At 44.5% G+C, this 27,223-nt stretch overlaps 2 protein-coding genes across 4 annotated transcripts; both read right to left on the bottom strand.

The window, feature by feature from the left end:
* Positions 1-5,526: 5,526 nt before the first annotated feature.
* Positions 5,527-25,283, bottom strand: LOC117851609 (uncharacterized). 3 transcript variants are annotated; one of them, XM_034733450.2, is made up of 13 exons: positions 24,831-25,267; positions 15,185-15,301; positions 13,388-13,452; positions 12,883-12,982; positions 12,725-12,796; positions 11,236-11,295; positions 10,993-11,122; positions 10,713-10,906; positions 10,345-10,523; positions 9,883-10,010; positions 9,087-9,355; positions 6,827-7,058; positions 5,527-6,644 (listed from the first exon to the last, which is right to left on the bottom strand). In XM_034733450.2, the coding sequence occupies exons 1-13, from the start codon at positions 25,131-25,133 to the stop codon at positions 5,938-5,940; spliced, it is 2,556 nt and encodes an 851-aa protein (XP_034589341.1). In that variant the 5' UTR covers positions 25,134-25,267; the 3' UTR covers positions 5,527-5,937. The 3 variants fall into 3 exon arrangements, 1 of the variants encoding a protein (XP_034589341.1); XR_011898044.1 differs by lacking the exon at positions 5,527-6,644 and adding an exon at positions 8,522-8,643 and having other exon boundaries at positions 6,920-7,058; positions 24,831-25,283; XR_011898045.1 differs by lacking the exon at positions 5,527-6,644 and adding an exon at positions 8,522-8,728 and having other exon boundaries at positions 7,030-7,058; positions 24,831-25,283.
* Positions 15,310-18,845, bottom strand: LOC140222465 (uncharacterized). The gene is made up of 3 exons (XM_072293124.1): positions 18,727-18,845; positions 18,604-18,676; positions 15,310-18,497 (listed from the first exon to the last, which is right to left on the bottom strand). Exons 1-3 carry the CDS (start codon positions 18,843-18,845, stop codon positions 17,457-17,459), a joined length of 1,233 nt encoding a protein of 410 aa, XP_072149225.1. The 3' UTR covers positions 15,310-17,456.
* Positions 25,284-27,223: the final 1,940 nt, after the last annotated feature.

Genomic DNA, 27,223 nt, shown 5'->3' with positions numbered 1-27,223 from the left:
CCGGCTGTTCTCTGGGGAGAGGCTGTGGTGACGGCTGTCTATATCCTCAACCGCTCGCCCACCAAGGCGCTCGACAGCAGGATGCCATACGAGGCTTGGCATGGGCGCAAGCCGGCAGTGTCCCACTTGCGGGTCTTCGGCTGCCTCGTGTTTGCCAAGGAGCTTGGCCACATCGGCAAGCTTGACAACAGGGGCACTCCAGGAGTGTTCATCGGCTACGCGGAGGGTTCGAAGGCCTACCGCATTCTCGACCCGGAGACACAGCGTGTGCGCACAGCGCGCGATGTTGTGTTCGACGAAGGGTGAGGATGGGCGTGGGACAAGGCGGTAGATGATGGTTCGACTCCGACATACGACGACTTCACTGTCGAGTACGTCCACTTCGAGGGAGCTGGGGGAGTAGGCAGCTCTTCTTCGCCGAGCGTGCCTACCCCAGTCCCCGAACCTCCACCGACTCCGACGCTTGCTACTCCGGCGTCGCCACGCTCTTCAGCCGCGACTTCGGCTGCGACGAGATTCTCGCTGGCACCACCACAGCCGGCGACGCCACGTACTCCAGCACCGACGGCCACCCCTCCGAGCACGCCTACTTCGACACCAGCTCATGTCGAGCACAGCCTGGTGGAGTTCGCTACTCCACTCTCTCACGACGAGGAGCGCATCGACGCGTACCACGACGGCGAGCAGTTGCGGTACCGTACGATGGAAGACCTCCTCGGCGACCAGCCGGTGCCAGGACTGGTGCCTCGCGACTTGGAGGCACAGTTGCACCTTGCATGCGACGACGGCGAACCTCGGTCTTTCGCGGAGGCCGAGAGGCACGCGGCATGGCGCGCTGCGATGCAGCCAAAGATGGACGCGGTTGAGAAGAACCGCACCTGGGAGCTTGCTGACCTCCCTCGTGGTCACCGTGCAATCACCCTTAAGTGGGTGTTCAAGCTAAAGAGGGATGAAGCCGGTGCCATCGTCAAGCACAAGGCTCGCTTGGTGGCACGCGGGTTCGTGCAGCAAGAGGGGATCGACTTCGATGATGCTTTCGCCCCCGTGGCACGGATGGAGTCCGTGCGACTCCTCCTTGCGTTGGCCGCCTAGGAAGGCTGGCGCGTTCATCACATGGACGTCAAGTCGGCGTTTCTTAACGGCGACTTGAATGAGGAGGTCTACGTACACCAGCCGCCGGGTTTTGCGATCCCCGGCAAGGAGGGCAAGGTGCTGCGCTTGCGCAAGGCCCTCTATGGCCTGCGGCAGGCTCCGAGGGCGTGGAATGCCAAGTTGGATTCCACGCTCAAAGGGATGGGCTTCGAGCAAAGCCCGCACGAGGCGGCCATCTACCGGCGGGGCAATGGAGAAAATGCCCTGCTGGTGGGTGTCTACGTCGACGACTTGGTGATCACTGGCACCAAGGATGCGGAGGTGGCGGCGTTCAAGGAAGAAATGAAGGCCACCTTCCAGATGAGTGACCTGGGGCTTCTCTCCTTCTACCTGGGGATCGAGGTGCACCAGGATGATTCCGGGATCACGCTTCGACAGACCGCCTACGCCAAGCGCGTCGTGGAGCTAGCCGGGCTCACCAACTGCAACCCAGCTCTCACTCCGATGGAGGAGAGGCTGAAGCTGAGCCGCGACAGCACGACGGAGGAGGTAGACGCTACGCAGTACCGGCGTCTTGTGGGGAGCCTTCGCTATCTCGCCCACACACGGTCGGATTTGGCATTCTCCGTCGGCTACGTCAGTCGGTTCATGCAGCGACCGACGATGGAGCACCAGCAGGCCGTGAAGAGGATCGTCCGCTACGTGGCGGGGACCCTCGACCACGGTCTCTTCTACCCGAGGTGTCCCGGGGCGGCACACTTCGTCGGGTACAGTGACAGCGACCACGCCGGCGACATCGACACCAACAAGAGCACGAGCGGGATTCTCTTCTTCCTCGGCAAGTGCCTTGTTAGCTGGCAGTCGGTCAAGCAGCAGGTGGTGGCGCTGTCCAGCTGCGAGGCCGAGTACATCGCGGCCTCCACTGCTTCGACTCAGGTGCTTTGGCTTGCCCGACTGCTCGGTGATCTCCTTGGCAGAGACACTAGAGCGGTGGAGCTCAGGGTGGACAGCAAGTCCGCTCTAGCCCTGGCAAAGAACCCTGTTTTTCATGAGCTGAGCAAGCACATTCGGGTGAGGTATCACTTCATCCGAGGCTGCTTGGAGGAAGGAAGCATCAAGGCGAGCTACATCAACACCAAGGATCAGCTTGCGGACCTACTCACTAAGCCCCTTGGGAGGATCAAGTTCCTTGAGCTCTGTTCCAGGACCGAGATGGTCCAACTTTCCCACAAGACGACGCACAAGACTTAGGGGGAGAATGCTGGATAAGTCTTTGCTGGTTGTCTTGCTGCTGGTCTTCAAGGACCAGCTGCTGTACTGGTCCTGCTGGTCCTCAAGGATCAGTTGTTGTACCAGGCCTTGTGCTGCTGGTCCTGCCTAGGACTGCAGCTGTTGTTGACTAGAGGACAGTGGGACTGCAGCATATGCTTGCTGCAGCACCACCTTTGTTGACTACTTTTAGGGTAGGACAGTCCTAGGTATCTTAGACTAAATAGGACAGCATCAAAAAGGCATCTTAGACTAGCATATGCCTTGATGCTTGGCTGGTTGGCTGCTTGGCCAGCTATAAATATGTATCCCCAACCCTTGGTTGGACATGGTATTGTGGAAAGAAAATCCAGAAAATTGCCCCAACTCTTCCTAGTGCCAACCTCTCGATGAGAGTTACAGTTCAGATCCTAACAGCCTGGAGTACCATGCCTTCTCCTTCCGGCTCTTGGCGACCACGGTCGGCGTTGGTTCCGTGCTGCAAGCAGAGCTGAATGTGGATTCAGACACCGGCTTCCCGTCTGCAGCGAAGGTTGTATCATCAAGAACCTATCACAGCACATGCAATTTGCGCGCAACAAGTGGAACAATCCACATGCACATGCTACTGATATAATAATAGGACAATCTAAAAAAGGGAATGGTAAGATAAACTAAAGCACTGTTGCAAAAGTAATCACAGTATGATGGGCCAGGACAATTGCACACAACACAACTATAGAAGAAAAAAACTACATTGAAGCTTCTTTAGGCGGTTACCAAACATGTTAACCGTTAGTCTGAATCTAACCAAGCTCGAGACTCGAAGAACACTTCATCCTGCAAATTAAATTCCATAAGTTGCACTCTTGATTAAAAGAGTCACTGTATTCATGTTATTGTACTTTCAGCTAAGTGGAGAGATAAATTCAATCAGCTTGGTATATGAGTGTGTATCAGTGAAGAGAACAATTTCAACTAAGCGAAATTCAGAACCATCAAGAGCTAGCAATTGATTTTGGGGAAAGAAACATTGAAGCACAGCCCATTGCAAGTAAGCTATTCAAGAGGTTATTGGCAAGATCTTGATTTGCTCAACAAAGCCGTGTGCCATTTCAATTTAGGATTTAGTCAGCAATTTTACACGCACAAAAAAAAAACTCCTCCATCCTAACGAAACAACAGAAATAATCAGGCTGTAAAAAGCCTTCAGTCAATAGAGTAATCTACTTTGGATAGAAGAGAGCATCGTCATTTAGAAAGCTTTAAATTTTCAAGAACAAATTGTAACAGCTAACTCCTTCTCCATTAAATGAAACCAAAATCAGTCAGTATATCAACAAATATCCTTTTCCGTTCAAGATCGTCAGCCCCTGCAAAATTACGAAGCTACTGATCTCCAGAAGAGATGAATGCAGCGATAACACTACACTTGGCTATCAAATCTTCCACAGCCCAATAAATCAATAAACGAACCCAAAAAGTCCCTTTTCATATAAAGAACTGACTGCCCATCTGCTTATTTACTTCCAAAGATCCTCTCAAAACTATAGTAATAACTGACTGAAAAGATAAAGATCGGGACCTCACTTCAGAAAACAACCAAAGAAAGCAAAGATTCATCACGCGTACCAGAATCCGGGCTCTTTGGGCCAAAACCTGCCCGCTGCTACTCCCCCTCGGCCTTGGACTTGAGATCACCAAAGCCATCGCCAAGCGGAGCAACGCCGCCGCCGCCCTTGCCGTTGGCGGCCTTCGCCTTGGTGGGCGACGTAAGAAACTGCTTCTTGGGGAAGCCTGGATCCTTGTTTTGAACCGAAGCGCAAGAACCCATCCCCGCTTTTCTCCCCTTTCAAGCGATGACAGCGGCGACGAGAGAGAGAGAGAGAGAGAGAGAGAGAGAGGCCGCCGTGGACAGGTGGATGTGGCGCGGAGTCTCCGGCGGCTCGGATGGATCTTGCGCTTCCGTGGACGAGGCCGCCGTCGGCCCCCACCGCCCACCGCCGCCAGTCGCCGCCGCCATCGCCGCCAGTCGAGAGGTGCAAATGAGGAGACGCGAGGAGTGAAGGAAACAAGGATATAAGATTGGATAATTAAGAAAGATGTGATATATTTTAACAATACCATTATACATATTTCCAAACGTACCCGTCTGCCACCCATACTACTCATGTATACTACCTATACTACAGCTTAAGATTTTAGTACTATAATTTGAACCGTCAGATCCTTACATACGAGTCCTTTTCGAATGGTAGTATAAAGTAGTATTGTGCACCGTAAAAGACCTCGTTAGATATGGCCTGTTGGAAGAAATGTGAGTTTCTATCTCTCTCAGTAACCCAAAGTTTCTTGTATCTTTGCTTATGAAATTCTGTTTCTTTGTCCAGAAGCACCTGATGCTGCTGAATTAGGTCTTTTTCTAAAGAGTGATTCTGAATATTAGGAGGGAGACTCTATAATTTGAGAATGCTCTCTTCAATTGCTTGTAGTTGAGAATTGAGATTAGGTTTTCTCTTCCTCCATTTTTGCAAATCAGAAGACTAAGAACCTTGTTTTCAGATGAAAAGGACGAGAGGAGGATTTTCTCCAACTATTCACAGCCTCCCGCTGAAAGTCCTCTTCCATTAACCATTAGTTCTCGAATCCAAAAGGCTTCTTTGTGTTTGTTATATTTGCTTGTGGAATTGCCAAAATAGGAGCATGATCACTCTTAATCATTGGAAGATGAAAGACAACAGTTGATGGAAACGCCGCACACCATTTTGCATTACCTAAACAGCGCTCAAAAGTGGGATTAGCATTGAATTGTTTATTAGACCATGTGTAAGCAGGACCATTATAACCCAAATCCATAAAACCACATTCTTTAACAAGATGACAGTAATTAGACATACGAGCCGCAGTAACAGGTCCGTTACTGCATCACATTATTAAGATCCCCCATACAGAAAGCAGAAAGCAGGAAGATTAGGATAATTTTCAACAAAAGAGAGCACATCCTTCCAGATCAAAGCAGTCCTTCTATGATAGGGATCACCATATACACAAGCTAGGATGAAGTTTGTAGCAGTAGGTCTATACACACAACGAAATGCAGCTATCTTTTGTTTCCAATGAAATTCCTGTGTTCTCATCAGATCCTTATTGCAAACCTCCTGGATCAGTAAATGTGAGCATGATTCGTTCAAAAAAATAAATGTGAGCATGCAGATTGCGGAACTTACACAGAAACACCAAAGATATCCAATTATGGGAATCACTCCTTATGTTCACTAAAAACTCTATGCATTTAAATTAGAAAGAAAACAAAATACAAGAAATGACCGAGCAGTTTGCTCTGATGAACGAGCATTCATCGTCCTGCTCACCATTACAAAGTTGCTGGGCACTAATGTCCGTGAATCCCACATTCATGCTGAGTACCGGCGGTCTTCTTGTCATGATTTTTTTTTTCTGTATTTCATCTCTTCACATTTGTACAACATAATCATACATGAAACCTTTATGAATTCCAAATGCCCCCTTATTGTATCCCAAAATGGAAACTTCCTCAATTAACTCAATACACCAGTAGAAGATTCACAAGCCGATCTTCTAATCAGATCCAGGGTCAACATCAACCATGTCCGGGAAAAAACCAGGATCAAGATTAGCATCACCGATATCCAGCAATGGGTCAAGAGAGTCCCATTCAGAATGACACACACTTGCTGCAGTGGAGGTTCCTGAAGCATGATTTGGCACATTCTGCCTGCTGGAAGCATCACCTGACAGAATGCACTTCTTGGTTGAAGTTTCATCCCCAGGGTTATAAAAATCTGGTGGAGTAAAGCTGAAAGAGTCAGGAGGAATGGAATTCCCCAATGTGCCAAAATCAGAAGGATTACCATATAATCCATCTGTCATTTTAACAGCTTGTACTTCCTCGGTAAGACAATATGCAGTGATTTCTGGAGGATGTTCTCCAGTGATTATGTGTGTCTGCTGAGCATCATTTTGCATTGAAAGTTCTCCGGACAACTCAACCGGTGTACAATTCTCTACAGCATTGTCTTTTGTCAAAGGATCTACTGGTTCTATAGCAACAGATACTAGACGGTACATGCAATCATCTCCCAAATCATCGGTGGCTCGATGCTTGCGTACAGAATGTGAAGGTTGTGATACAAATCCAAGGTCATCACGAGCCACTATTTTTGAAATATACTGTGGATGGAGTTGTCGAGGGTGTATACGAGCATCCAAAGCTAGCAAAGCATGTGAACAAAATTTCGCCAGCTCAGTGCCAGTCTCCAGCTTCCCTATTAGAAAGAAAATATATAAATACTACAGAAACATAATTTATGTGGACCTCAGGTAATTCAATACCTGATCAAATAAAATTCAATATCGAGAAGTTATTCTAACTAGGAGAACAGTTTTCCATGTGAATGTTTCCTTGTGAAAACCTAGTCTGTGAACCATGATAAATTAAGTAGCATACCTCTATTAAAGAGTTCAAGACCTTCTTCTAAATAAAGAGGGCGTTCATGATGAGTGGAAAGAAAGGATGCCAAAAGTGCTCTAAATGCGGCTAACTGGAAGTCTGATATACTTGGGTCTTCAGTCCAGGGTGGACTTTGTTCATACATCCCTGCTTTGTAACAGGCTTTAGTAGCAACATCAATAAGGAGCAGGTCCATTTCTGATCTCCAGGAGCCATTAAATAAACCCCCCTGCTCAAGTTTAGAGAAATGAGCACCAAACTCGCCAGAACATATGAAAGATCAAGTGCTACAGAACGAGCTAAAAACTAAGGGCAACCTCAAGTTTTTCTTGGATAAAATGATGATACTGAAAAAGACATTTATTACATTAAGGAACTACTGAGGTGTTTTTGTAATAAATGTAACAATGCAAAAGATTGTGCCAGAAGTTCAAATAGAAACACATGGGAATCGGAACTAAAATTAGAATTTCGTGAAGACAAGCACACAACTCAGGAAAAAAGTACCAGAGTTGTGGACAAAGGGCAGTGTGTTTGTTTCCTTTCTTGTTTAACGGCTCGTATTTTGGGAAGCATCTGTAATCTGACTGTTCTTCTAACTTTTCACAATGACATGCACTTCTCATGTGTGTTTGAGAAAAAGGAGAAGTGGTGGACAAAATGGGCAAAAGGCAAAAGAAGATCCACTTATGGGATGAGTTTATGATCCTTGCTATATGCAAGAGTACATTTCACAGTAAATGCTTGAACATTTTAACCTTAGGTGGCTTTGACCATGATGTCAATTTTGATTCAAGTCTTGCAGTCACATGACCCTTTTACCCTAGATTTTATGAACAATCCAACCAAATTTAAAAAAATCCTAGTTATTACACTGTCAAAAAATTCTATTAATTAGTTATTTGAGTTTTCTAAACTTTCTTTACTTTTTTAACTTTCAGTTAAATGAACTCTACAACAATGAGCTTGGCATCTGAATGAGTACCCTTTTACCCTAGATTTTACGAACAATCCAACCATATTTAAAAAATCCTAGTTATTATACTGTCAAAAAATTCTATTAATTAATTATTTGAGTTTTCCAAACTTTCTTTACTTTTTTTTAACTTTCAGTTAAATGAACTCTACAACAATGAACTTGGCATCTGAATGAGTACCGAGTTTTTAAGACTGCCAACTGCATATGTTGTACAACTTAGACAGACATGTACGAAATAGAAAGTAACCACATTGACATTCAAGCACTTCATTATCATAATGACATCTTCAAATTATATAATTGTTGATTGCCCTCTGCGAGGAGCGCAGACAAAACCAATACCAGTTAAAAAAAGGAGAATCTGCACAAGAGTATATTGGTGAACATTGCATGAACTCAATAACCTCAGTGGGATCCAATCTGAATGGCCCATGTAAGGGATGGGAATTCCCTCATCCCCTCATCCACCTTTCAATTGGACTAAATCCACACACACAATCCACTCCGATTACATTAAAGGAACAAGATTGAGCATATGTTCACTAATATACTCTTGTGCATCTGATACTTCCTCAAAACTCAGAAAGAAAACATGTAATTGACACCAGCTTGCATCATCATTACCCAATCCCTGCTTCTGGATTTGAGATTAGCTTTGGAAAAATTATATAAGATGTATCCTGCAGTGTAACTCTATAGAACATGAAATATACCTTTGTTTTTGGAATTCAATAACTCGCAGGACTAAGCACATTCTGTTCTCATTGCATGAGTGGATTCCTTAAGAAAACCAAGAGAATGCAAGCTGTGGACGGTGTCCATCTGAGAGTGGATTCTGTTCACAAGTCGTGGTAGAATGAAACTTTAACAGTTTATCTTTTCGTTCAACTGAAAAAATGATAAAAAGGAAGACTGTCCAACTGAAAAAATGATAACAAAAAAGATGGTATAAGTAAATATTTGACATTAACATCACAGAGGCAACAGACAGAAGATAAGATGTGGAATTTTAACTCCCATAAGATCGTGGATTGTCAACCAAGAAGAAAGTTGAACTTTTAAATATTTGACATTACCATCACAGAGACAACAGATGGAAGATAAGACGTGGAATTTAACTCCCATGAGATCGTGGATTGCCAACCAAGAAGAAAGTTGAAGTTTTAAATATTCGACATTAACATCACAGAGGCAACAGACAGAAGATAAAACATAGAATTTAACTCCCATGAGATTGTGGATTGCCAACCAAGAAGAAAGTTGAATTTTTAACCTTACCAAATTCAGTATTAATTCCAGCGTCTCCAGTGCAGCAATTTTGACACATAGTGGAGGCATCAGTTGTCTATTACATGTAGGTTCAGAACTCACAGCAATTGAGCTTTGCAGTTGCTGTGTCTGCCTCCTGTTGTCTGAACTTTTTGATGATGACCAAATTGTTGCTTCTATTGGATATGTTCTTAATGAGTATGAGCTACTTCCAGCATCATCATCCAGATCAGCAAAAATATTGCTGACGACCACCTGAAATAATTGCACAGCCATACCTGGTCCAATACGAGAGAAGAAACTCAGCAGCTTTAACAGCAAAAGTTTATAATGAACAACAAATATCAAAAATGGCCTAAGGTACTCATGGAACGCAATGCTATGGGATCTGGTTGTTTGGGAGTCTACCAGTACCTTGACTTTCATTGTATCCATTTGCATCTCCAAAATATAGAAAGCGTACATGCACACATGTAATATCTATATGCACATGCGTATGTAAATGCATAAGGGTTCCCTCACAAGTCGCTACAGGCAACACATCATAACAGCAAAAATAGTAAAGCATACAACTAAATGTCTTCCTAAAATATGTTTCACCCAATTTGCACAATGTGACTCAAACAGTTAGCAGCACAAAACATATAAATATCACATATACATAGCCTGTAGACAACAAGAAGATAAGGAACTCTAGTTCTCTCTCTGTTCTTTTTTAGCCCACTGAGTAATGTGCTAGTTTGTCTCTACTACTTACATATGCTGGGCTCTAACTATGCTCTGGTATGAACCAAGAACCACCTACCGACACCCATGGAACTCAGCAATAACTGCACAATGGTGTAGAGTTTTCTTCTTAATGCAGGCAGTTTTGCTTTTTTGAAGTACTCAGCTATGAGCATTACGACAGTACCAGCATGTGGTACGAGTGAGCTGCAGTAGAGTACAAGAGTTCCATATTAGAGTTCTATTCTATTTGTCATAAGAAATTCAGTGGCTGCTCAAGTGCTTAGCAGACCTACAGTACTGATATAATTGATAATACTTTCAGAAGAGATATAATGAATATGGTGGTAACTAAGTTTCTCTATAGAGAACTCGAAAGTATTTTGGGTTATTAAATTTCAATCACTCAAGAGCCTGTCTTGCTCTGTCAGTATTCATCTAATGTGCATGTATGAAAGGCCACATATGTTCTCCAATCCCAGGTGATAAGTTTTTTCAACTTATTAGAACAAAGGCATAGAAAGAAAATGATGCAAATTACCTGCGCATTCCTTTAATAGTGGAAGCAAGCAAATCCAAAAATATTGAATGCAATGTTGGAATTTCAGAACAAATAAGCTCCTGACACAAGGGAGTATTTGATTGCAACAGCAAAGATCCATCAATCAACAGAACCTTTTGTATTAAAGTTACCAATGCACGAACTGGAATATTGATCACCTTAGTTGCAAATAGGAACACAAGGGCATGCTTTAGAGAGCTTAAATAGTGAAAGAGAAAAGAAGGAATAAGTTCATATTTAGCCCCTCAACTCTTGTGTTTGATGGTTAAAACTAGACAAATGCAAGAGTTGAGGGGGTTAAGGATGGACTTATTCCAAAACCCAGAAATACATTATGTCCAACGAACCTGAGCTGGATAAGGACTAGTTAGCATCATAGAACAACAATGTACGAGAGCCGAAATTGTAGGTACTATATATGCATGAAATTTCTTTGTTGAATGAATGTGTTTATCTCCACAAGTTGTCTGTCCTCCCAATGGAGGTACTAATTTACTTCCAGGTGGAGCTAGCAGCATCATTAGCTCATAATCAGTATCTTCTGCAAAGTGGGCATGATAGTTTAGATATTGCACCGAGTTGACTAAAATAAATATTAAAGAAATAAATGCAATTGAGGGACCTTGCCTTTTTCAAGTCCAACAAAAGTGTCATTCAACATATTGTTTACCATAACCAATAACTTTTGAATCATCAGCGACGTACTACACTGAGAAAATCTGACATAAGGTAACAGTGCTAAAGTGCTGGCAAGTTTCTAAAAGAATAGAAAGCAGAATAAATCAGTCAAATGGGAAACTCTTATGAAAAGGAAGGAAAAAAAGTGTCTATTGAGAAAAACTGTTATGCAATCTCACGAAAGTGTCTGACCTTTAATTCTTGAAGATTGCATTGACCACTCATAATTTTTGTTGTAATGGTGGATTCAACCTGAAAGCACAAATATAAGTATGCAAACCCCCATAGTTCATGCAATATAATCATGCTGTAATAAATTTGCATGATAGCACTACACATATACTTGTGAAAATATCATCAAGGAACAAATTGCTGTGGGAAATGTGGATGACATAATAAGTTCAAAGCTGTCAAAGATGAAACATGATCAACCCGATTGCTATACTCCTCTTCCACATGTGACACCCCAAACCCTAGAATTAATATAATGACTATTTTATCCTTAGCCATTGTACTAGTTCTAGGGTTTAACACCCTCATAATCCTGAGTGCCTGGATCCTTCGGAAGTATAGAAATAAGCATGTCTTTGGTGGAGCCTCTCCTTGCATCCAGGAAGCTCAGAGAAATCTCAAAGATGAGGCTCATCTCTGGAGCTTGGCTGGTGCTACAGGGCTAGAGGCCTTTAGGGAGTTTGGTCTATGCCAATTTTGTTGGTTTTGGTGTCTATTTTGGTCCGGTTGTTTCTGTCTGTAACTGTAACCAGTGAGTGTGTTTAATCTTTCCTGCAACTTGCTCAAGTCTTCCTAGTAAGGTGAGGCAGTTGATTTGGAAGGGTGTGGATGTATTCTCTCTCTTGATACAAAGATACACATATCTCCAGCATGTTTTACCATAGATATCTAATACCAAGTCCCTAAGAGTAATCTAGAACCAGTACAATGGCCATTTTACCTTTCACACTGCCAACCATAGATCTCTTCTATACTAACATGTGTCATACTGGTCTGCATAGCAATATAAGATTTAAATTTTCTAAACCAATTGGTATCTCAAGTTCTGCATCTCTTGGATTTCCTACTATTGGATATAGGTAGATGGATTCTTCCTATATCTGAAATACTAGAAATATTGATATGCATTTTAGTACTTGTCAATTGTTGCTGTACATGAGAATCTACGTGCCAGAAATAGCAACACTGCCATTTCTCGGAATCAATTTCAGCATAACTTCCTTCTGATACTAATCATGTAAAAGCCAATAACAGAAAAGGAAATATCATAATGAAGGATTAAAGGCCAGGCCACCATATAAGCAAAGAGGACAGACTATACACTGATTCCTTTATCCAGTTACACCTCAGTTTAATTATACTAGACATTCTCTATGGAAAAAAAAGAAACATGCTTTAAGTATCTTATGCTTCTTTCTTTCTTATTGAGGTCTAAGATACCCAGATATCATGGAGGTTATAGTGCATGCCATGTAAACACTGAATTGATATGTGTTTTGTATATTGGATATCCTATAAAATTGCAGCTCAACCTTATCAACAGGAGACAACAAACTATTCTGATTTCTTGTGAGTTCTCCTTTTGTTTTCCCTTCAGAAAGGTAAGCATCTGAAAAGGTGGGAGCACTACAATTACCATAAAAAAGTTGAACAAAAGCTGAACTCATACATTATTGAAGTGCCGATATACAGATGAGGGGAAGAGTTTAATAAGTAAACCCAGTAAATCAACTGCTTTCTCCTGCAAAAGCAGATACCATTATGTTTCTTATCTGAGAAATTTATATCTGAAAAATTAGCTTTCATGAATGTCAAAGAAATACATACTGCAACAGGACCATTCTCATCCGACAGCTGAAGCAATGGTTTCACAACTTTCTGGGCAAAAGAAATGGCCTCATCCTTTAAATTTGGGAAAGTAGCCAATCTGATCATAAAGATGAATCATGTTGCTAGTGTGTTGCATTTCTACAGTATGTTTTGCATCTCTATGCTTCTGTGTATTACACCAAACATGTTATATTTTGTCATACCAGATGTTTGCCATTTCAGGGATATGATTCCTTTCTTGTTTAGGGGCTACATATTTCTATTTGAAGGGTTTTTTTTTGGTATTCAGTTTCAGGGAGTTATAATTGTCTCTTTCAAGGTGTTGTGTAATTGTCTCTGCATTCTTATGATTGCACAAGATTTTCAATTGCCTCTGAAATTACTATCTGTAAGAATAATGAACATCATGATGCTGCAGGATCGAATGCCAAGTCATTCGCACAAAAAGTGTTATTGTAATACATTTGTTTCTCTAAAAAGGGAATTGGATACAGTGACATACCGGAGAAATAAATCAGACATAGTAGTACATGTGAACATGTTTACCATTTTGTTGCAAGATGGTTCCTGTTCGAATAGAAAAGTAGGAACTATCAGTTGAGATGTAAAAAAAGAGAAATCGACTCATGTTTTGGCATTAAAAGTATTGCGCACAACACCACCTATTTGATATTATTTCCACAAACACTGGGTTTTGCCCAACTTTCACATCAACAGTGTGTAATGCCATGCATTATCACTCTGCATTACCCTTTTCAATCTGGTTGAACCACAGCCTCTTAACACCACAGGTGAACATGTGCATCATGTCCGCATTGGCAAGGGCAACCATTTTAGGCAATATGGCAAGGTGCTCGGAAACTTTACATGCAACCAGGGATACCAGGACACAAAGCACTGCAGGCCTATTTTCATGATATATCGAACCAGGGGCTTGGCCAGTTGGCCTGACTTACATTGGGTAGGCTGTGTTGCTAATTTGTTGAGCTTTTATAAAGTGAAAATATATGGTAAAAGATATGGCAATTGCGAAAGGATTGCCAAGAGGTGGTGTATTGTGCAGTTCATTAAAATGTGCAATTTACTCAAAAAAATAAATGAAGGATGTGATATCAGTTCTAGAGTTCTACAAAATGGTATGTGCTCAAAATGTACTTAACCAGATGACACTGGGGTCTGTTCTAGATTGCTAACATAATAATAAGGTTCTGGGATGGATGCAACTGCTGCTTGATTGTTGCAGGAAATAACATCATGAACAAATGGAAAAAATGATACAACGACGAAGAGTGCAAAAAAAAAAAAAAAATCCTGTGCGATCAAGTATATACTGAATCATCAGGCCAAAAGCACATACAGGTTGAAGTAGAATTAAGCTATGGTCACCTACTGTAGAACAACAAGAAACAATGTGGCAGAACTTTTATGTACCACTCCACCTTTAAAAACAGTCAAAATTTCCCAGCTTTTGTGAATATGACATAACCTGATACAAGAATCAAAAGTACTATATACTGAGTTAATGTTGTTTGCTAAGTGCAGCCAGTCATGTACTATATTTAGAATTTGTTCCTGAGTTGCATCTAATTGGACTTGCGTCAAAGTTTTACCTACAGTCAACACCTTATGGTTTTGAACATCCGAATTGCAGCATAAACCAGATTATCTTTCTCCAGTTTATAAGTAACCTTCTTGATTGTGCATAATTGTGTTTCCTCAAACACATTACACACAAATTAAGTGAAAGTAGAATGTTCAATACACTAGAAGGGAAAATCATGTCTGCAAGAATAGTTTTGGTAAGTAATCTTTTTGGCATAATATTTCTTAACAAAGTGGAGTTTTTTTTTTATCATGAAACAGCTGCAATAACTAAACATATAGATCATAGGCTCCATTTAGCATTGTAGTGGATCACAAATTCATGACAACATTTTTTAATGGAATTGCTCTCAGAAATTTCTGATCATGTTGCAAAAGAAAGTTCAGATAGGTTTCCACTTTCAAATAACTATTAAGTGTTTCAGTATTCACTGAGGACAGTAGGAAAGTATCAACTATTGCAATCTCACTTGCCAATGGATGCAAAAGATCTTTTACAAATCCCGTTCCACATCAATGTAAAAAAGAACGAAAATATCATGGTAACTTAACTGCAAAATAGCCATTATTTCCCATCAGGACAATAAAAAGTGAAAATCCAAAAATTTGTAGTAAATAGAAATAGAACAAACTAAATAAATCGAATCATTTAAACCTGGAATCCATTTCTGAAATTGCAAGAAATCATGTATGTTACCTTCATCTTTTTTAAAACCTTCTCAAACCAGTCTGAGTATGTTTTTATAAAGCGCTTGTCACAGCACTCTTGGATTGTCAAACCAAGAAAAGAAGTGCCAACCCAACAATAGTATTCCTGCAGGATAAAAATTAAGAAAAGGTAATATATTACTAAATGCAGTGATTATATTGTCACATCGAATTATCACATGAGCAAGCAATGAAGAGATGCACACAATTCTTATCCAAGGTTTTTAATTTATCATTCCAACAAGAAAAATAGTATCTCGCAATACCACATTGACAAATTAGGGTGTGTGTGTGTTGGTTTAAGGCCCAATGGACTTTATTGTGATAGTATATCAGCTTTAGCATACTCAAAAGACTCCAGTATCAGTAAATTTAGGGCTTAGGATAATATATAGGAATACCAATTTGAAGGATGGCGCTGAAGTACTGAAGGAAATGGCACTCTACTACTGCAAACAAGTTACTGGGCAGGAGCAGTCACGAGCCAGTGATGACCATTGAAGGTGCAGCGACTTGAAGCATTCTGTCAAAAGGAGGATGAACTGGCGTGGTGCTTGCTCAAGTGCATGCGGCGTGGCCGGGCTTTCATCCGGAGTGTTTTTAGTTCTCATGTCGATCGTTTTTGTTTGGCACCTATTGATTTAGCTTCTTCTAACATGTTGAGTCGCGACATGACATTGTTTCACGCTTTTCCTTTGCTACTAGAAATTTCATTTTCTATAGTATTTCTCGTTGATTTGATTCCTCATCTCCATAGTTGAATAATAAACCTAGACACAAACTGTGATTTGGAAGGTCCCTCCACCCCTGTTGTGGAGATGTCTTTTGATATACCTGGTTGTAAAGGGAGCACTGCATGCTCCGCCTGTGTTTAGGACTTCGCCCTCTAACTATCATAGTGCGACGGTTATCTAGCTAAGAATTTTGGAGACCCTTTGTTACTTTCTTAAGTAATGAAATTCGGGTGCAGTCCCCTACGGTGGAAAATATAGGAACACCAAGACATGGAAAACTACAAAAGAAAAGCAAGTGTGATTCAAAATGTTGAAATGGCCAGGAAGAATAGCATACTATAGAGAAGTAGATGGGAAACACCACACACCCTAATGAGGAAGGGTGACCTCTCTATATATATGGCCAATATGGCTTGGAGTACAAGAAATACATCAAGTGTACAAGGAAAGGATAAATACATCCTAATATACACATATACTTCCTAATACCCGCCTGCAGTCGAAGCAGGAGGGTCACAGACGCACAGACTGGACCTAAACTCAGTAAACAAAGGAGTCGGCAGGACCTTCGTCATGATGTCTGCGAACTGGTGAGAGGATGGCACATGGAGGACCCGGACCTCACCCAATGCCACCTTCTCACGGACAAAGTGAATATCAATCTCGATGTGCTTTGTGCGCCGATGATGCACCGGGTTGGTTGTCATATAGAGAGCACTCACGTTGTCACAGTAGACAACAGTGGCCGAAGCAAGCGGGACATGAAGCTCTTGAAGAAGTTGGCGCAGCCAGCAACACTTTGCCGCAGCATGAGCCACAACCTGGTACTAACGAGACACCGTGGTTTGGCGCTTGGAGGACCAAGACACCAGATTATCGCCGAGGTAGACGCAGAAGCCGGAGGTGGAGCGTCGAGAGTCCGGGCAGCCAGCCCAGTCGGCGTCGAAGTAGGCAGTCAGAGATTGAACAGGGCCGGTGCTGATGTGAAGCCCGGAGGAGAGCGTGCCCTTCACATAGCGCAGGATGCGCTTGATCAGGGCCATGTGGGGCTCGCGCGGGTCATGCATGAAGAGGCACACCTGCTAAACCGCATATGCCAGGTCAGGTCAAGTCAGAGTGAGGTACTGAAGAGCCCCAACAAGACTCCGATACTCAGAGCCGTCCTGGAGTTTGGCGCCGTCGTGTGCTGAAAGCTTGGCATGAGTGTCAACGGGAGTCGCTGTAGAGTGACACTCAGCCATGCCAGCACGCTGAAGAAGATCCAAGGTGTATGGTCGCCGAGATAGGAACAGGCCCTAGGAGGAACACATGACGGATGCCGAGGAAGTGGTGTCGATCGCCAAGATCCATCATGGCGAACTCGGAGTGCCCATGATGTGCCGAAGAAGAGTCGAGGACGAGGTGGTGAGGACTATGTCGTTGACGTAGAGTAGCAAGTAGGCGATGCTCGGCCCCTCTTTGGAGGCGACGAAGCCGAACTGTCGAAGGAAGGAGGCGAACCGCTGTACCACGCCCTCAGGGCTTCCTTCAGTCCATACAAGGACTTCTGCAGGAGACAGACGTGATCTGGGTGGTAGGGTCGACGAAGCCGGGAGGTTGTTGGCAATAGACAGTCTCTGTGAGGTGTTTGTGAAGAAACGCATTCTTCATGTCCAGCTGGTGGATCGGCCAGGCGCGAGAAGTGGCGATGCTGAGGACGGTCCGTATCGTCACCGGTTTGACAACCTGATTGAAGGCCTCGTCGTAGTCGATGCCGTGGCGCTGGCAGAAGCCACGAACCACCCAGCGCGCCTTGTGCCGGGCGAGGGACCCATCGGCATGGAACTTATGCCGGAAGATCCACTTGCCCGACACGACATTAGCACCGGGCGACCACGGGACGAGGCGGCAGGTGTCGTTGTCGATGAGGGCCTGGAACTCATCGACCATGGCAGCACGCCAGTTGGCGTCAGCTAGAGCACTGCGGTAGTTCGCCAGAATCGAAGAAGGCGAAGAAGTCGAGGCTATCAGGCCCTGGTAGTGCACCCGCTCGATGGCTCCAGTCACAGACCGAGTGACAGGGCGCAGAGGAGCAGGAGGTGGCAACGAGGAGGGCACAGGAGGCGCCAGAGGTGCAGGTGCCGGGGGTGCCAGGGCCGAGGGCACCGTGGGCGCAGGGGCCGGCGCTAGAGGAGTGGGCGCCGAGGGCGCCAAGGCCGCGGGCGTCGACGGTGCAGGAGGCGTCGGGGCCGCAGGTGGCCGCCGGATGTAGTGACGAGGTAGAGGTGCAACCAGCGGGCCGGGAGGCGTCGGGCGACGAGGAGGGCCCCCGACAGCGGGAGCAGGGACGGCGCCCAAGGGGGCCGTGCTGGCGGAGCCGCCGGTGGGACTGACGAGCGAGGGAGAGGGCGGCGTCCCGCCCACAGACAGAGCGGGGTACACGGTCGGTCTGCGTACCAGGATGGCGGGGTCGTCGTCAGTGAGTTCCTGCAAAACAATGGGTGAGGGCCGCGACTGTTCAACATTCGAGGACGGAGCGACCAAGGTGGGAGCAGGAGCATCAGAGGGGGTTGACAAAAGGAAGTAGAGCTATGACGGGTGAGTGGGATGGTAGGAGAAGGGAAAAACGGACTCATCGAAGACAACATGGCGAGAGATGATGATTCAACAAGTGGACAAATCAAGGCAGCGGTACCCCTTGTGAGATGAGGGATAACCGAGGAAGACATAGGCTGTGGAGCGAGGAGCAAGCTTGTGGCGTGCCGTGGCTGAGAAGTTAGGGTAGCAAAGACAACCGAATAAACGCAAGTGAGAGTACTCGGGAGGCTGAGAATAGAGAAAGCGGTAGGGAATGTCATTCTGAATGGCAGAACAGGGGCGCCGGTTCAGAAGATAGGTGGCGGTGGCGAACGCCTCGGCCCAGTACGGGGTGGCCATGGAGGCGTGAATAAGCAGGGTGCGACTCACGTTATTAAGGGTGCGGAGGACACGCTCGGCTTTCCCATTTTGGGGAGAAGTATAGGGACACGAGAGGTGCAAGTGGATACCTCAAGAAGTCAAAAAAGATGTGAAAGTCTTATTGACAAACTCAGTCTCGTTGTCAGCCTGGACGCTTCGAATGGGAAGACTAAACTGCATATGAGCATAGGCGCAAAAGTCAGTGATGTGTGAGGTGACTTCAGACTTGTCAACTAGAGGAAACGTCCAACAAAAATGTGAGAAGTCGTCCAAAATGACTAGGTAGTAGCGATAACCAGAAACGCTAGCTACGGGAGGAAGTCCAAACATTATAGTGAACTAACTCAAAAGGAGCAGAACTGCGAGAGCTAGAATGTGAGAAAGGTAACCGCACATGTTTCCCTAACTGACATGAATAACATAAGAGTATGACCGTCTTTATTACAAGCAATAGATGAAGTCCGTCTAAGTGTAGCGATGGTGGCAGGACCAGGATGACCAAGACAGAGATGCCACAAATTGGAGGAGATGGTGAGGCCGGCATGGGATGCTGCAAAGCTGGCTGCTGGAGGCATGGTGTAAAGATCGTCGACGCTATTGCAGCCAAGGATCACGCGTCTAGTCGGAAAATCCTTGACAGAAAAACCAAAAGCATCAAACTCTATAGTGCAATTATTGTCCTTAGTAAACTAAGGAACATAAATCAGATTATGAATTAAAGATGGGACAACAAGGACATTGTTAAGATGAAAGTGGGAGGTGGGGTGGTGAGGGTGGAGTTGCCACGACACGTGAGGGGAAGGGTGTGACCATTACCGATAGTAATGGAGGAGTGAGAGGGAGGAAGGCGGGAGAGAAAAATACCATCCGAAGACGACATGTGGCCGAAGGCACCTGAGTCAACGACCTAGCCGCCATTCTGCAGCGCCATCTGGTTCAAGGCGACAACCAAACCCGCTTGGTCCCAGATTGTCACTTGAGTGGGCACCTGACCGCCGGCCTGCTGGAAGCTCGGAGCGCCGTAGGAGCCAGCCTTCGGATTGAAACAGAACCACGGGCCGGTGGGCCGTGGGGGCTAGCCACCGCCCTTCTTATGCTGCCACTTCTTGCCTCCGCCACCGGCGCGGCCGCCGCTGTCGCCGCCAATCTGGACAGAACCAGACGACACAGACGACAGGCGACACCCGCCTGTACAGCCAGAGGATGAAGACAACAAAGAGTTCCCGACAAGGAGGGCGGTGGAGTTAGAGATCTTCTCCTCGTTGGCGAGGTGAAGTTCCTTTAGGGCGAGCATGTCCCGCGCCTGTGCGGAGGAGAGGGTGGCCATGGTGCGCGGGACAAGAGGTGCAACGGAGGGGGTGGTGGCGGCGCAGCAGGAGGGGCGCCACCCTAGGGTTTCGTGCGGGATAGGAGGGAGGCGCGAGGGAGAGGAGAGGAGGCCCACGATCTAATCTCGTGATACCATGTAGAGAAGTAGATGGGAAACACCACACACCCTAATGAGGGGGGGTGACCTCTATATATATGTGGCCAATATGGCTCGGAGTACAAGAAATACATCAAGTGTACAAGGAAAGGATAAATACATCCTAATATACACATATACTTCCTAATACATACATCTATTGAATCAGGATATGTGGCCAAGAAAAGTTCGCCAGCAGCCAATACACCCAGCAATAACAGTAGCAGAAGGCACGAGACAGGAGCAGGTGTTTTATCTTCTGGGTCCACCTCTGCTATTGATTCCTAAGTTTAATGGTTGTACCACCAGGCCAACCAGTTAAAACACTTCAAATGCACTGATTTAATGTGTACAATGCCAGAACAAAAACTTGGTAGGATGGCCGTTGGAGTTGGTTTCCACCTGGCAGACCTAAGGTCAACTCGCTCCCACTTCTTTTCTCCATATTTCCTGTAGAACAGTGTGTCTCAGACTCCCGGTACTTGGTCGTGAGTCTGGGACAACTTTTGGGGCCTCAGAGGGGAGTTTGGGCCAGCATTTGACCCATATGTATGGCTTGATGGCTGTTTCTGCATATTTCTCAATTGCTCTATTTTTGTTTTTTTCCTGTTGCTGTTTCCATATTTGCAAGCCACTGGTTTCAGGTCAGATTTTGTATTGTGACTATTTATTTTCTGATTTTCTCAGAACATGCAGGTGAGCTGCATATCATTTCATTAAGAAGAAATGTTATAATACGAGGATTGGGGCTTGGAGTCCCTCATCCCCACGCACACTTGGAAAATAAACTAGAGAGGATCTTCGTACTTGCTGATAAAACACGACACGATCACCCACTAACAGGACTAAGCGCCTGTGGTGAGCGACCGTACAAGTAGTTCGCAGAGCCCCGAACTCTCATTTGCTACTACCTGTAAAACCAACATGATACTCAGGCTTGCCCATTAAACACACAATGATTTCGATGTGCCCAAATTTCAGGTACAGCACTCAATAGTGGAAATTCAATATTAGTGGCTTTATGTTTTACTAACACGTAGCCCAAAACCCTCAAGTCAATTTGAAATAGAGCCAGTTGTTGGACAGGACCGAAAAGGGATTGACTGCCTCATCATCTTGGGAGCTTGGACAATTTGGAAGTATCAAAATTGATGCCTATTTGATGGTGCCTGCCTCCCCTAGTTTAGCTGAACGTTTGTCCCTTGCTGGGGAGGTGTTATATTTCTGGGGTTTGGCCGGGGCTAGAGGCATCTCATTTTTCCTTGCCCGTGGGCTAGACAGCGGTGAGTAGGAGTCCTTTCCCCTTGGTTAGGTCGAGGTTGTTCAGCGCTTTCAAGGGCACGCATGTATTCAAACTTCTAATGGTGTGTGTGGGTTTTTGTTTGTAGGGCCTTTTTCTTCTTCTTAATATAATGATATGCAGCCCTCCTACATGTTCAAGAAAAAAATGGAAATAAAGTAAAAAATCCTGAATTCTTACTTTAATACCATGTGACAATTCAGGGAAACTTTTCCATCTCAGTGCAGATTGAAACCCTAAACCAGGGTCATGATGTCTTATATTCGTACATAGGACTAACTGGGATAAAGGATCAAATCAACAAGAAATAAGAAAACAATGAAAAGCTGAGAAGTAGAGGAAACTCATAATGCCCTTACTCTGGCTCCTCACCTTGTTGCTTTGCTTATTCGAGGAAAAAAAAAGACCCTTATTGCTCTGGTTGCTAAGAGAGCAATCAATCAGAGGACAGTTGCATATGGACTTAATAACTGCTGATGAATTGCTGACATCAAAGGAGCCATGAGTGTCCAAGTAATTGAAGAACACTTGGTGTGGGATCTGATGGAATATGGGGTTCTACAACATGACATCCAGGACCATAATACTTGGAAGATAACTAGATCAGGGTCTTATTCCTGCAAGTCAGCTTATAAAGCTTTCTTTGTGGGCACGGTCAGGTTTGTGCTGTGGAAACAGATTTGGATGATGTGGGTACCGCTGCCTTTCAAATTTTTCATGTGGTTGGCCCTTCCTAATCGATGTTGAATGGCTGACAGCCTGACAGGTTAGTGAGGCAAGGTCTTCCACAGCCTCTTCACTGTCCTCTGTGTGATCAAGTGGACGAGACCATGCAGCACCGTCTTATTTCGTCCATGGTTTCCCGGCAAGTTAGGTTCATCATTCTCCAGCAGGCCAGGCTTGAGCTGTTATCACCTTCCCCTGATCCAGTAAGCCTCCCTTGTTGGTGGAGTCAATCGCTGAAACAGGTGGACAAGCAACTGAAGGCCCTAACTCTCTGATCATTCTTGTTCCTTGGTGTCATGTGCATGGATGCACATCTGGTGCAGCCAGCCGGCGGCAGGGGCCCAGCTGCTGGCGCAAGGAGCAATTCAGCAACAACCTTGTCTCTAGTTGTTAGGTCTATCTGCTACTTAGTTAGCTACTAGATCTATTTGTTGGTCTTATTTCCTATCCGCTAATATGGGCTATAAAAGGAGGCCGTGTATCCATTAGTTGGGAAGCAAGAAGAAGAAACCAATCTAGTCCCATTCCCCACTTCATCACCCCAATCTAAGCAGCCAACATTGCTTGGCTATCCTCCTGGTGGTACTTACCCCATTGATGAACTAAGGTTTATCGCACTTGGGTCCTTTGGAACCGTCGCAAGGATCATGTCTCCCATGCTGCCTCTCCGGATGTAAATAGGGCTGTATTGGTAGTTGAGGAAGGATGCACATTGTCGCCTTAGTTTTTTTTTCTTAAAATCCCAGTTGAATAGTTTCTAAAATCTGTAGTGCAAATGTTGTCAAGTATGTTAGGGCGTGATTGATTACGGTATATGCACGGGCCAGGCTGTTCGCCAGAATCAGGCTGAGCATAACCAGGACGTGGGCGTGCAGACAGGCTTGATTGGTTTGCCTGTTTCACTTGGGCCAGGCTGCACTGCAAAGCTGGAGAACTTGGTCCCTAGATGCGTGAGCTGCAGCACACGAGCCAGGCCCGCAAGAAACGAGTTTCGTTTCTGTTTCAGCAGAGCCAGGCCGCAAGGCACCTCTTGCATCTGTTTAGCCAGACCCACCTCCTTTCCCAGGCAACCAAACATCCAGACGATGACTCCCGTGAGCCTGGTTGGGCCATATGTACCCAACCAATTACGCCCATAGGGGCCGGTGTTGTACTTGTTACTTCTTTAAAAAGTGATACGCAGCTTTCCTGCATATTCGAGGAAAAAATGCCCTTCCTCTAATTCAGTAATTCTCTTCCCTGATTGGAGGGAATCAAAGACACGAAATCACCTTTGACCAAGCACATTGTCAATTAGAGGAGATATTGCCCAATAGCTAAAGCCATAAGAACATGGACAGTTCGTACATTTCCATGTTAGTACTATGTCACATCATTCAGTGTTGGTGTCAAGCTTTCAGCTATGCCCAACTCAACTTTGTTCTTGGAACATGAAATTGACATGTAAACCTACTACCTAAGGTGAAGTAGCCCTGCAAGTATTTGAAAGTTCTCAATTTTCTGTGGATGCAGGGTGGGATGTCTCAACACCAAACTTGATTGCATTCAGAACAAAACAGATAAAGTGTAAGTAAGACTTTATATTGGTTTGTGTCTTTATTGGTGTTTTGACGATTCCACTGAATATTTTCCTGAGAAAAGAAGGAACAGCTTAATATTTCCCTCCTGGAATATATTATATAGCATATAGATTACCATCAACCTGTTTTAAGGATTATTGCAGGCTATTTCAAGCACTCAGGAACCTGGTTTTCATTGATGTTTGCCACCTTTTTCATATACAAGATATCCACAGACCTTCCTCTTCTTCAGAAAGGAATGCAGTATTGCATGTTTAGGGAGGGAATAAACCTGAATTATGCTACTGCAGGAGTAGAGGCTAATGATCATCCCAGATTCACAGTACTACATGGTTAACTAGGGAGTAATAATGCATCAGTACATGAATCAGCTGGCGTTAAGATGGATGCACCTGCATGTATGGGTGCGAGTAGGACACTCAGAACAGGTCGTGATAGATGCAGTAATTTTAGCCAAAGCATGGAGCATTACACTGGCAAGACTCTGTTCGATTCTCTATTCTATAATTTGGAGTTGTTTCTCGGTTCTAATTGATCCTAAGAGATTAGGAACTGTTTGTAAAGAGATCAGGAAACACCTGTACCAAAGGTAATACAACTACTAACTATGCGAAGCCTCCACCTTATGCCAGGAACTATATTCCTCGTTAGACACGAGTACAAAACAGTCGAATAGCTAGTCTGAAAATTCCTCAGCACAGCGAAAAGTCCTGCTAAATTGGCATTTCGCACGATAAGGCAACTAAAGCGTTCCAAAAGAGTTGCCCCTAACAATTACCAGACCATCACGCAGCACATCAAAATTCACAAGCAAAATCAGATATTAATCGGAGATCGCATAAGACGGAAGAGGTGGCGAAAGGACACGGCCGGATAGGATGCAGCGCATATACCTTGTCGCTGCCGATGAGCTCCAGGAGGCGGTGGACCCACGCGTCGACGGCGGCTTCCCACTCCTCGAGGACCCCCGGGTCCGCGCGGCCCGCACTGGGCTCCGCGAGGAGGCCGTGCGAGCAGACCGCGTCGGCCGCGTAGGCCAGGTCGGCGGGGCGCCGCGGCGGGGACCGGCCGGGGACCGGGAGCGGGAGGCAGTCGTCCAGCAGCGAGCGGAGGAGGCGCGGGCGCAGCCGGAGGTCGTGCATCCCCGCGAGGGCGACCCCTCCCCCCGCGCCCGCGTCCGCGGCGGCGCACGCCATCGGGGAGGTGAGGTGCCGTGAGAATTGGGGGGCGAGGAGTGCCTGAGTGGGGAGTAGCCGTTGCCAGCTGCCCGCGGGGTTTGTTCGAGCCGTGAGGACACCACAGCAGTGTCGCGGTGTCTGCGCGTCGCGCCGCTCGAAACGCATGCCGCCGCTCGTGCTCTGCTTGTTGGGGAGCCACCAGCCTTGTGTCATCAACGGATCGCACTGCTCGTGATAACATTGTGACCTGGCCCCGTTTGCAAAGACTAGAGTTCGGCGCTAATTTTCTGACAAAATTTTCATCAAAAGAATTCATATTTATGTATTAGTATCAAGAGTGTGATATATCTTAGGGAAAAAAATTACTGGTAGGCAGCTACATGCGCTTATATTGAGATGTGACGGTAGAAATTATGATTTTAATAACGACGATTAATGTCCGCATGCAACGGTACAAGCATTAACTTTGAAGGAGTTGCGTAATTAATTCTACATATTCATCAGTGTGGGATAACTGCATAACAATCACATTCACGTTGTCTTTGCTCGTATGGAAAAGTAAACCAGCTATTACTAAAACACAAGTGATAAGGTAACATAGTACATAATTACGTAGTAGTGATAAAAGCGAGTATTAAAATAACTAAATACATCTAACAGCAGTGCTAGTTGACTAAATGGACAAACTTTTCCTGTGTATGTAAGTATGACGGCGTTCGAAGCAGTAGCGTTGTTTGTATTCGGAGAAACTGCAAGAGGAAGTATGTTGCTGTAATCGGCGGATAGCTCTGCAATCTCAGCGATGAAGTTGCGATGTTGATTTTCTATCTTTTTCAAGCGTTTCATGTGAGCGACACATGTATCCTCAAAAATTCATGCCCAAGACATAGCTAATTAATTCTCTTTTTAAGTCTTCAATAGATTGGCGTGGTTGTGATCAACTAAAGTTAATTTGCCTTCACTTGTGATATTGTGAATGACATCGTCCTAGGCTGATTCTATTGCTCCGCCTACGATATTTATGAAATCGTTGTAGTAGGTTGCTTGCTTATTTTGCGAAGGAGGTGTTCGCTGCGTTGGTATAATAGTAATGAAGGCAGTAAAGATAGAATGATTCATTTCTCTCACATCTGTTCTAGATACATAAAGACCTAGATCTTGCGCAATTTGATCCAAAAATAGCTTCTTTGGTATCTGAACAAACGACATAGTTCTGCGACATTTAAAGTAGTTCCCCAGCTTTCATGTTGGAGTAGTAGAGATTTGATGCATTGCAGAAAAGAAGAAATGATTTAAACAATGGAAAGTTCATACCTGCGGTTTTGGTTGCGATATTGCCTTCATGTTTACATCGTTCTGAAAGTGATTACCACGTGGAAAGGTCGTAGCTTGAAGAGGTGGAAGTTTGCATCTTGGATAGCTATTTATATAAGATATTCTTAGTTACAAACACCTATAGGCAAAGGTGGACACGTATGAAATATCGTGGCAGCTAATCTTCTTGTCGTGCATTCGTCATGTCATGCAAGTGCTGCGCATGAAAGTTGTGTTTATCCGTGTGTCTGTATCTTGTGTATGTGTGATATCCTCCAATCAACAACGTAAATTAGGCCTAAGATGATTCCAAATAGAAAAACTTCAATCATTTCGATTTGTTCGAGGGGATAAAAAAAAAGAGGTACGATCTATCTCTAAATAATAGTCTAAATTATTCACGAATCTCAATGACCAAGAAAAGAATTGATAATTAGTGTGGAAAAGAGTCTAGAATACCAGGAATCCAAAAGAAAGATTATTGTTTTCTGACTTATTCATTCAATTCATTTCAAATAAGACGTATCTTGTTCAAGCCAATAAATAGAGCTAGGGTTATAGTTAAAGCAGCTAGTAGAAAACCGAAATAACTAGTTATAGTAAGCATGAAGGGGTTAAATTCCATTTATTTTTTTACTAAACTACATATGTTGGTAAAGCACTTACCTAAGTTATGGAAAATTCATAATTCATCGGTTATTTTAGATAATACTAAAAAACAAGATAGAGTGAGATACAAAAGTGTAAAAGAAAATCGATTTTTCGAGTTGATTCATTCAACCGTGAAGCCCCAT

Source organism: Setaria viridis, chromosome 4 (genome assembly GCF_005286985.2).
Source record: "Setaria viridis chromosome 4, Setaria_viridis_v4.0, whole genome shotgun sequence".
NCBI lineage: Eukaryota > Viridiplantae > Streptophyta > Magnoliopsida > Poales > Poaceae > Setaria > Setaria viridis.
Note: the sequence above shows the minus strand (reverse complement) of the source record. Positions and strands in the feature narration are given on the sequence as shown.

Excerpts from the sequence above, each read along its gene's own strand:
- LOC140222465 (XM_072293124.1), bottom strand. The coding sequence starts at position 18,845 with ATGGCCACCCCGTACTGGGCCGAGGCGTTCGCCACCGCCACCTATCTT. Across the intron at positions 18,677-18,726 it reads CTCTATTCTCAGCCTCCCGA|CCACGGCACGCCACAAGCTT; the intron begins GTACTCTCACTT and ends CTAACTTCTCAG. Across the intron at positions 18,498-18,603 it reads TATCCCTCATCTCACAAGGG|CTCTACTTCCTTTTGTCAAC; the intron begins GTACCGCTGCCT and ends CACCCGTCATAG.
- LOC117851609 (XM_034733450.2), bottom strand. The coding sequence starts at position 25,133 with ATGGCGTGCGCCGCCGCGGACGCGGGCGCGGGGGGAGGGGTCGCCCTC. Across the intron at positions 10,907-10,992 it reads TTTTGTTGGACTTGAAAAAG|AAGATACTGATTATGAGCTA; the intron begins GCAAGGTCCCTC and ends CCCACTTTGCAG. Across the intron at positions 7,059-9,086 it reads TGGAATTAATACTGAATTTG|GGGGGTTTATTTAATGGCTC; the intron begins GTAAGGTTAAAA and ends AAACTTGAGCAG.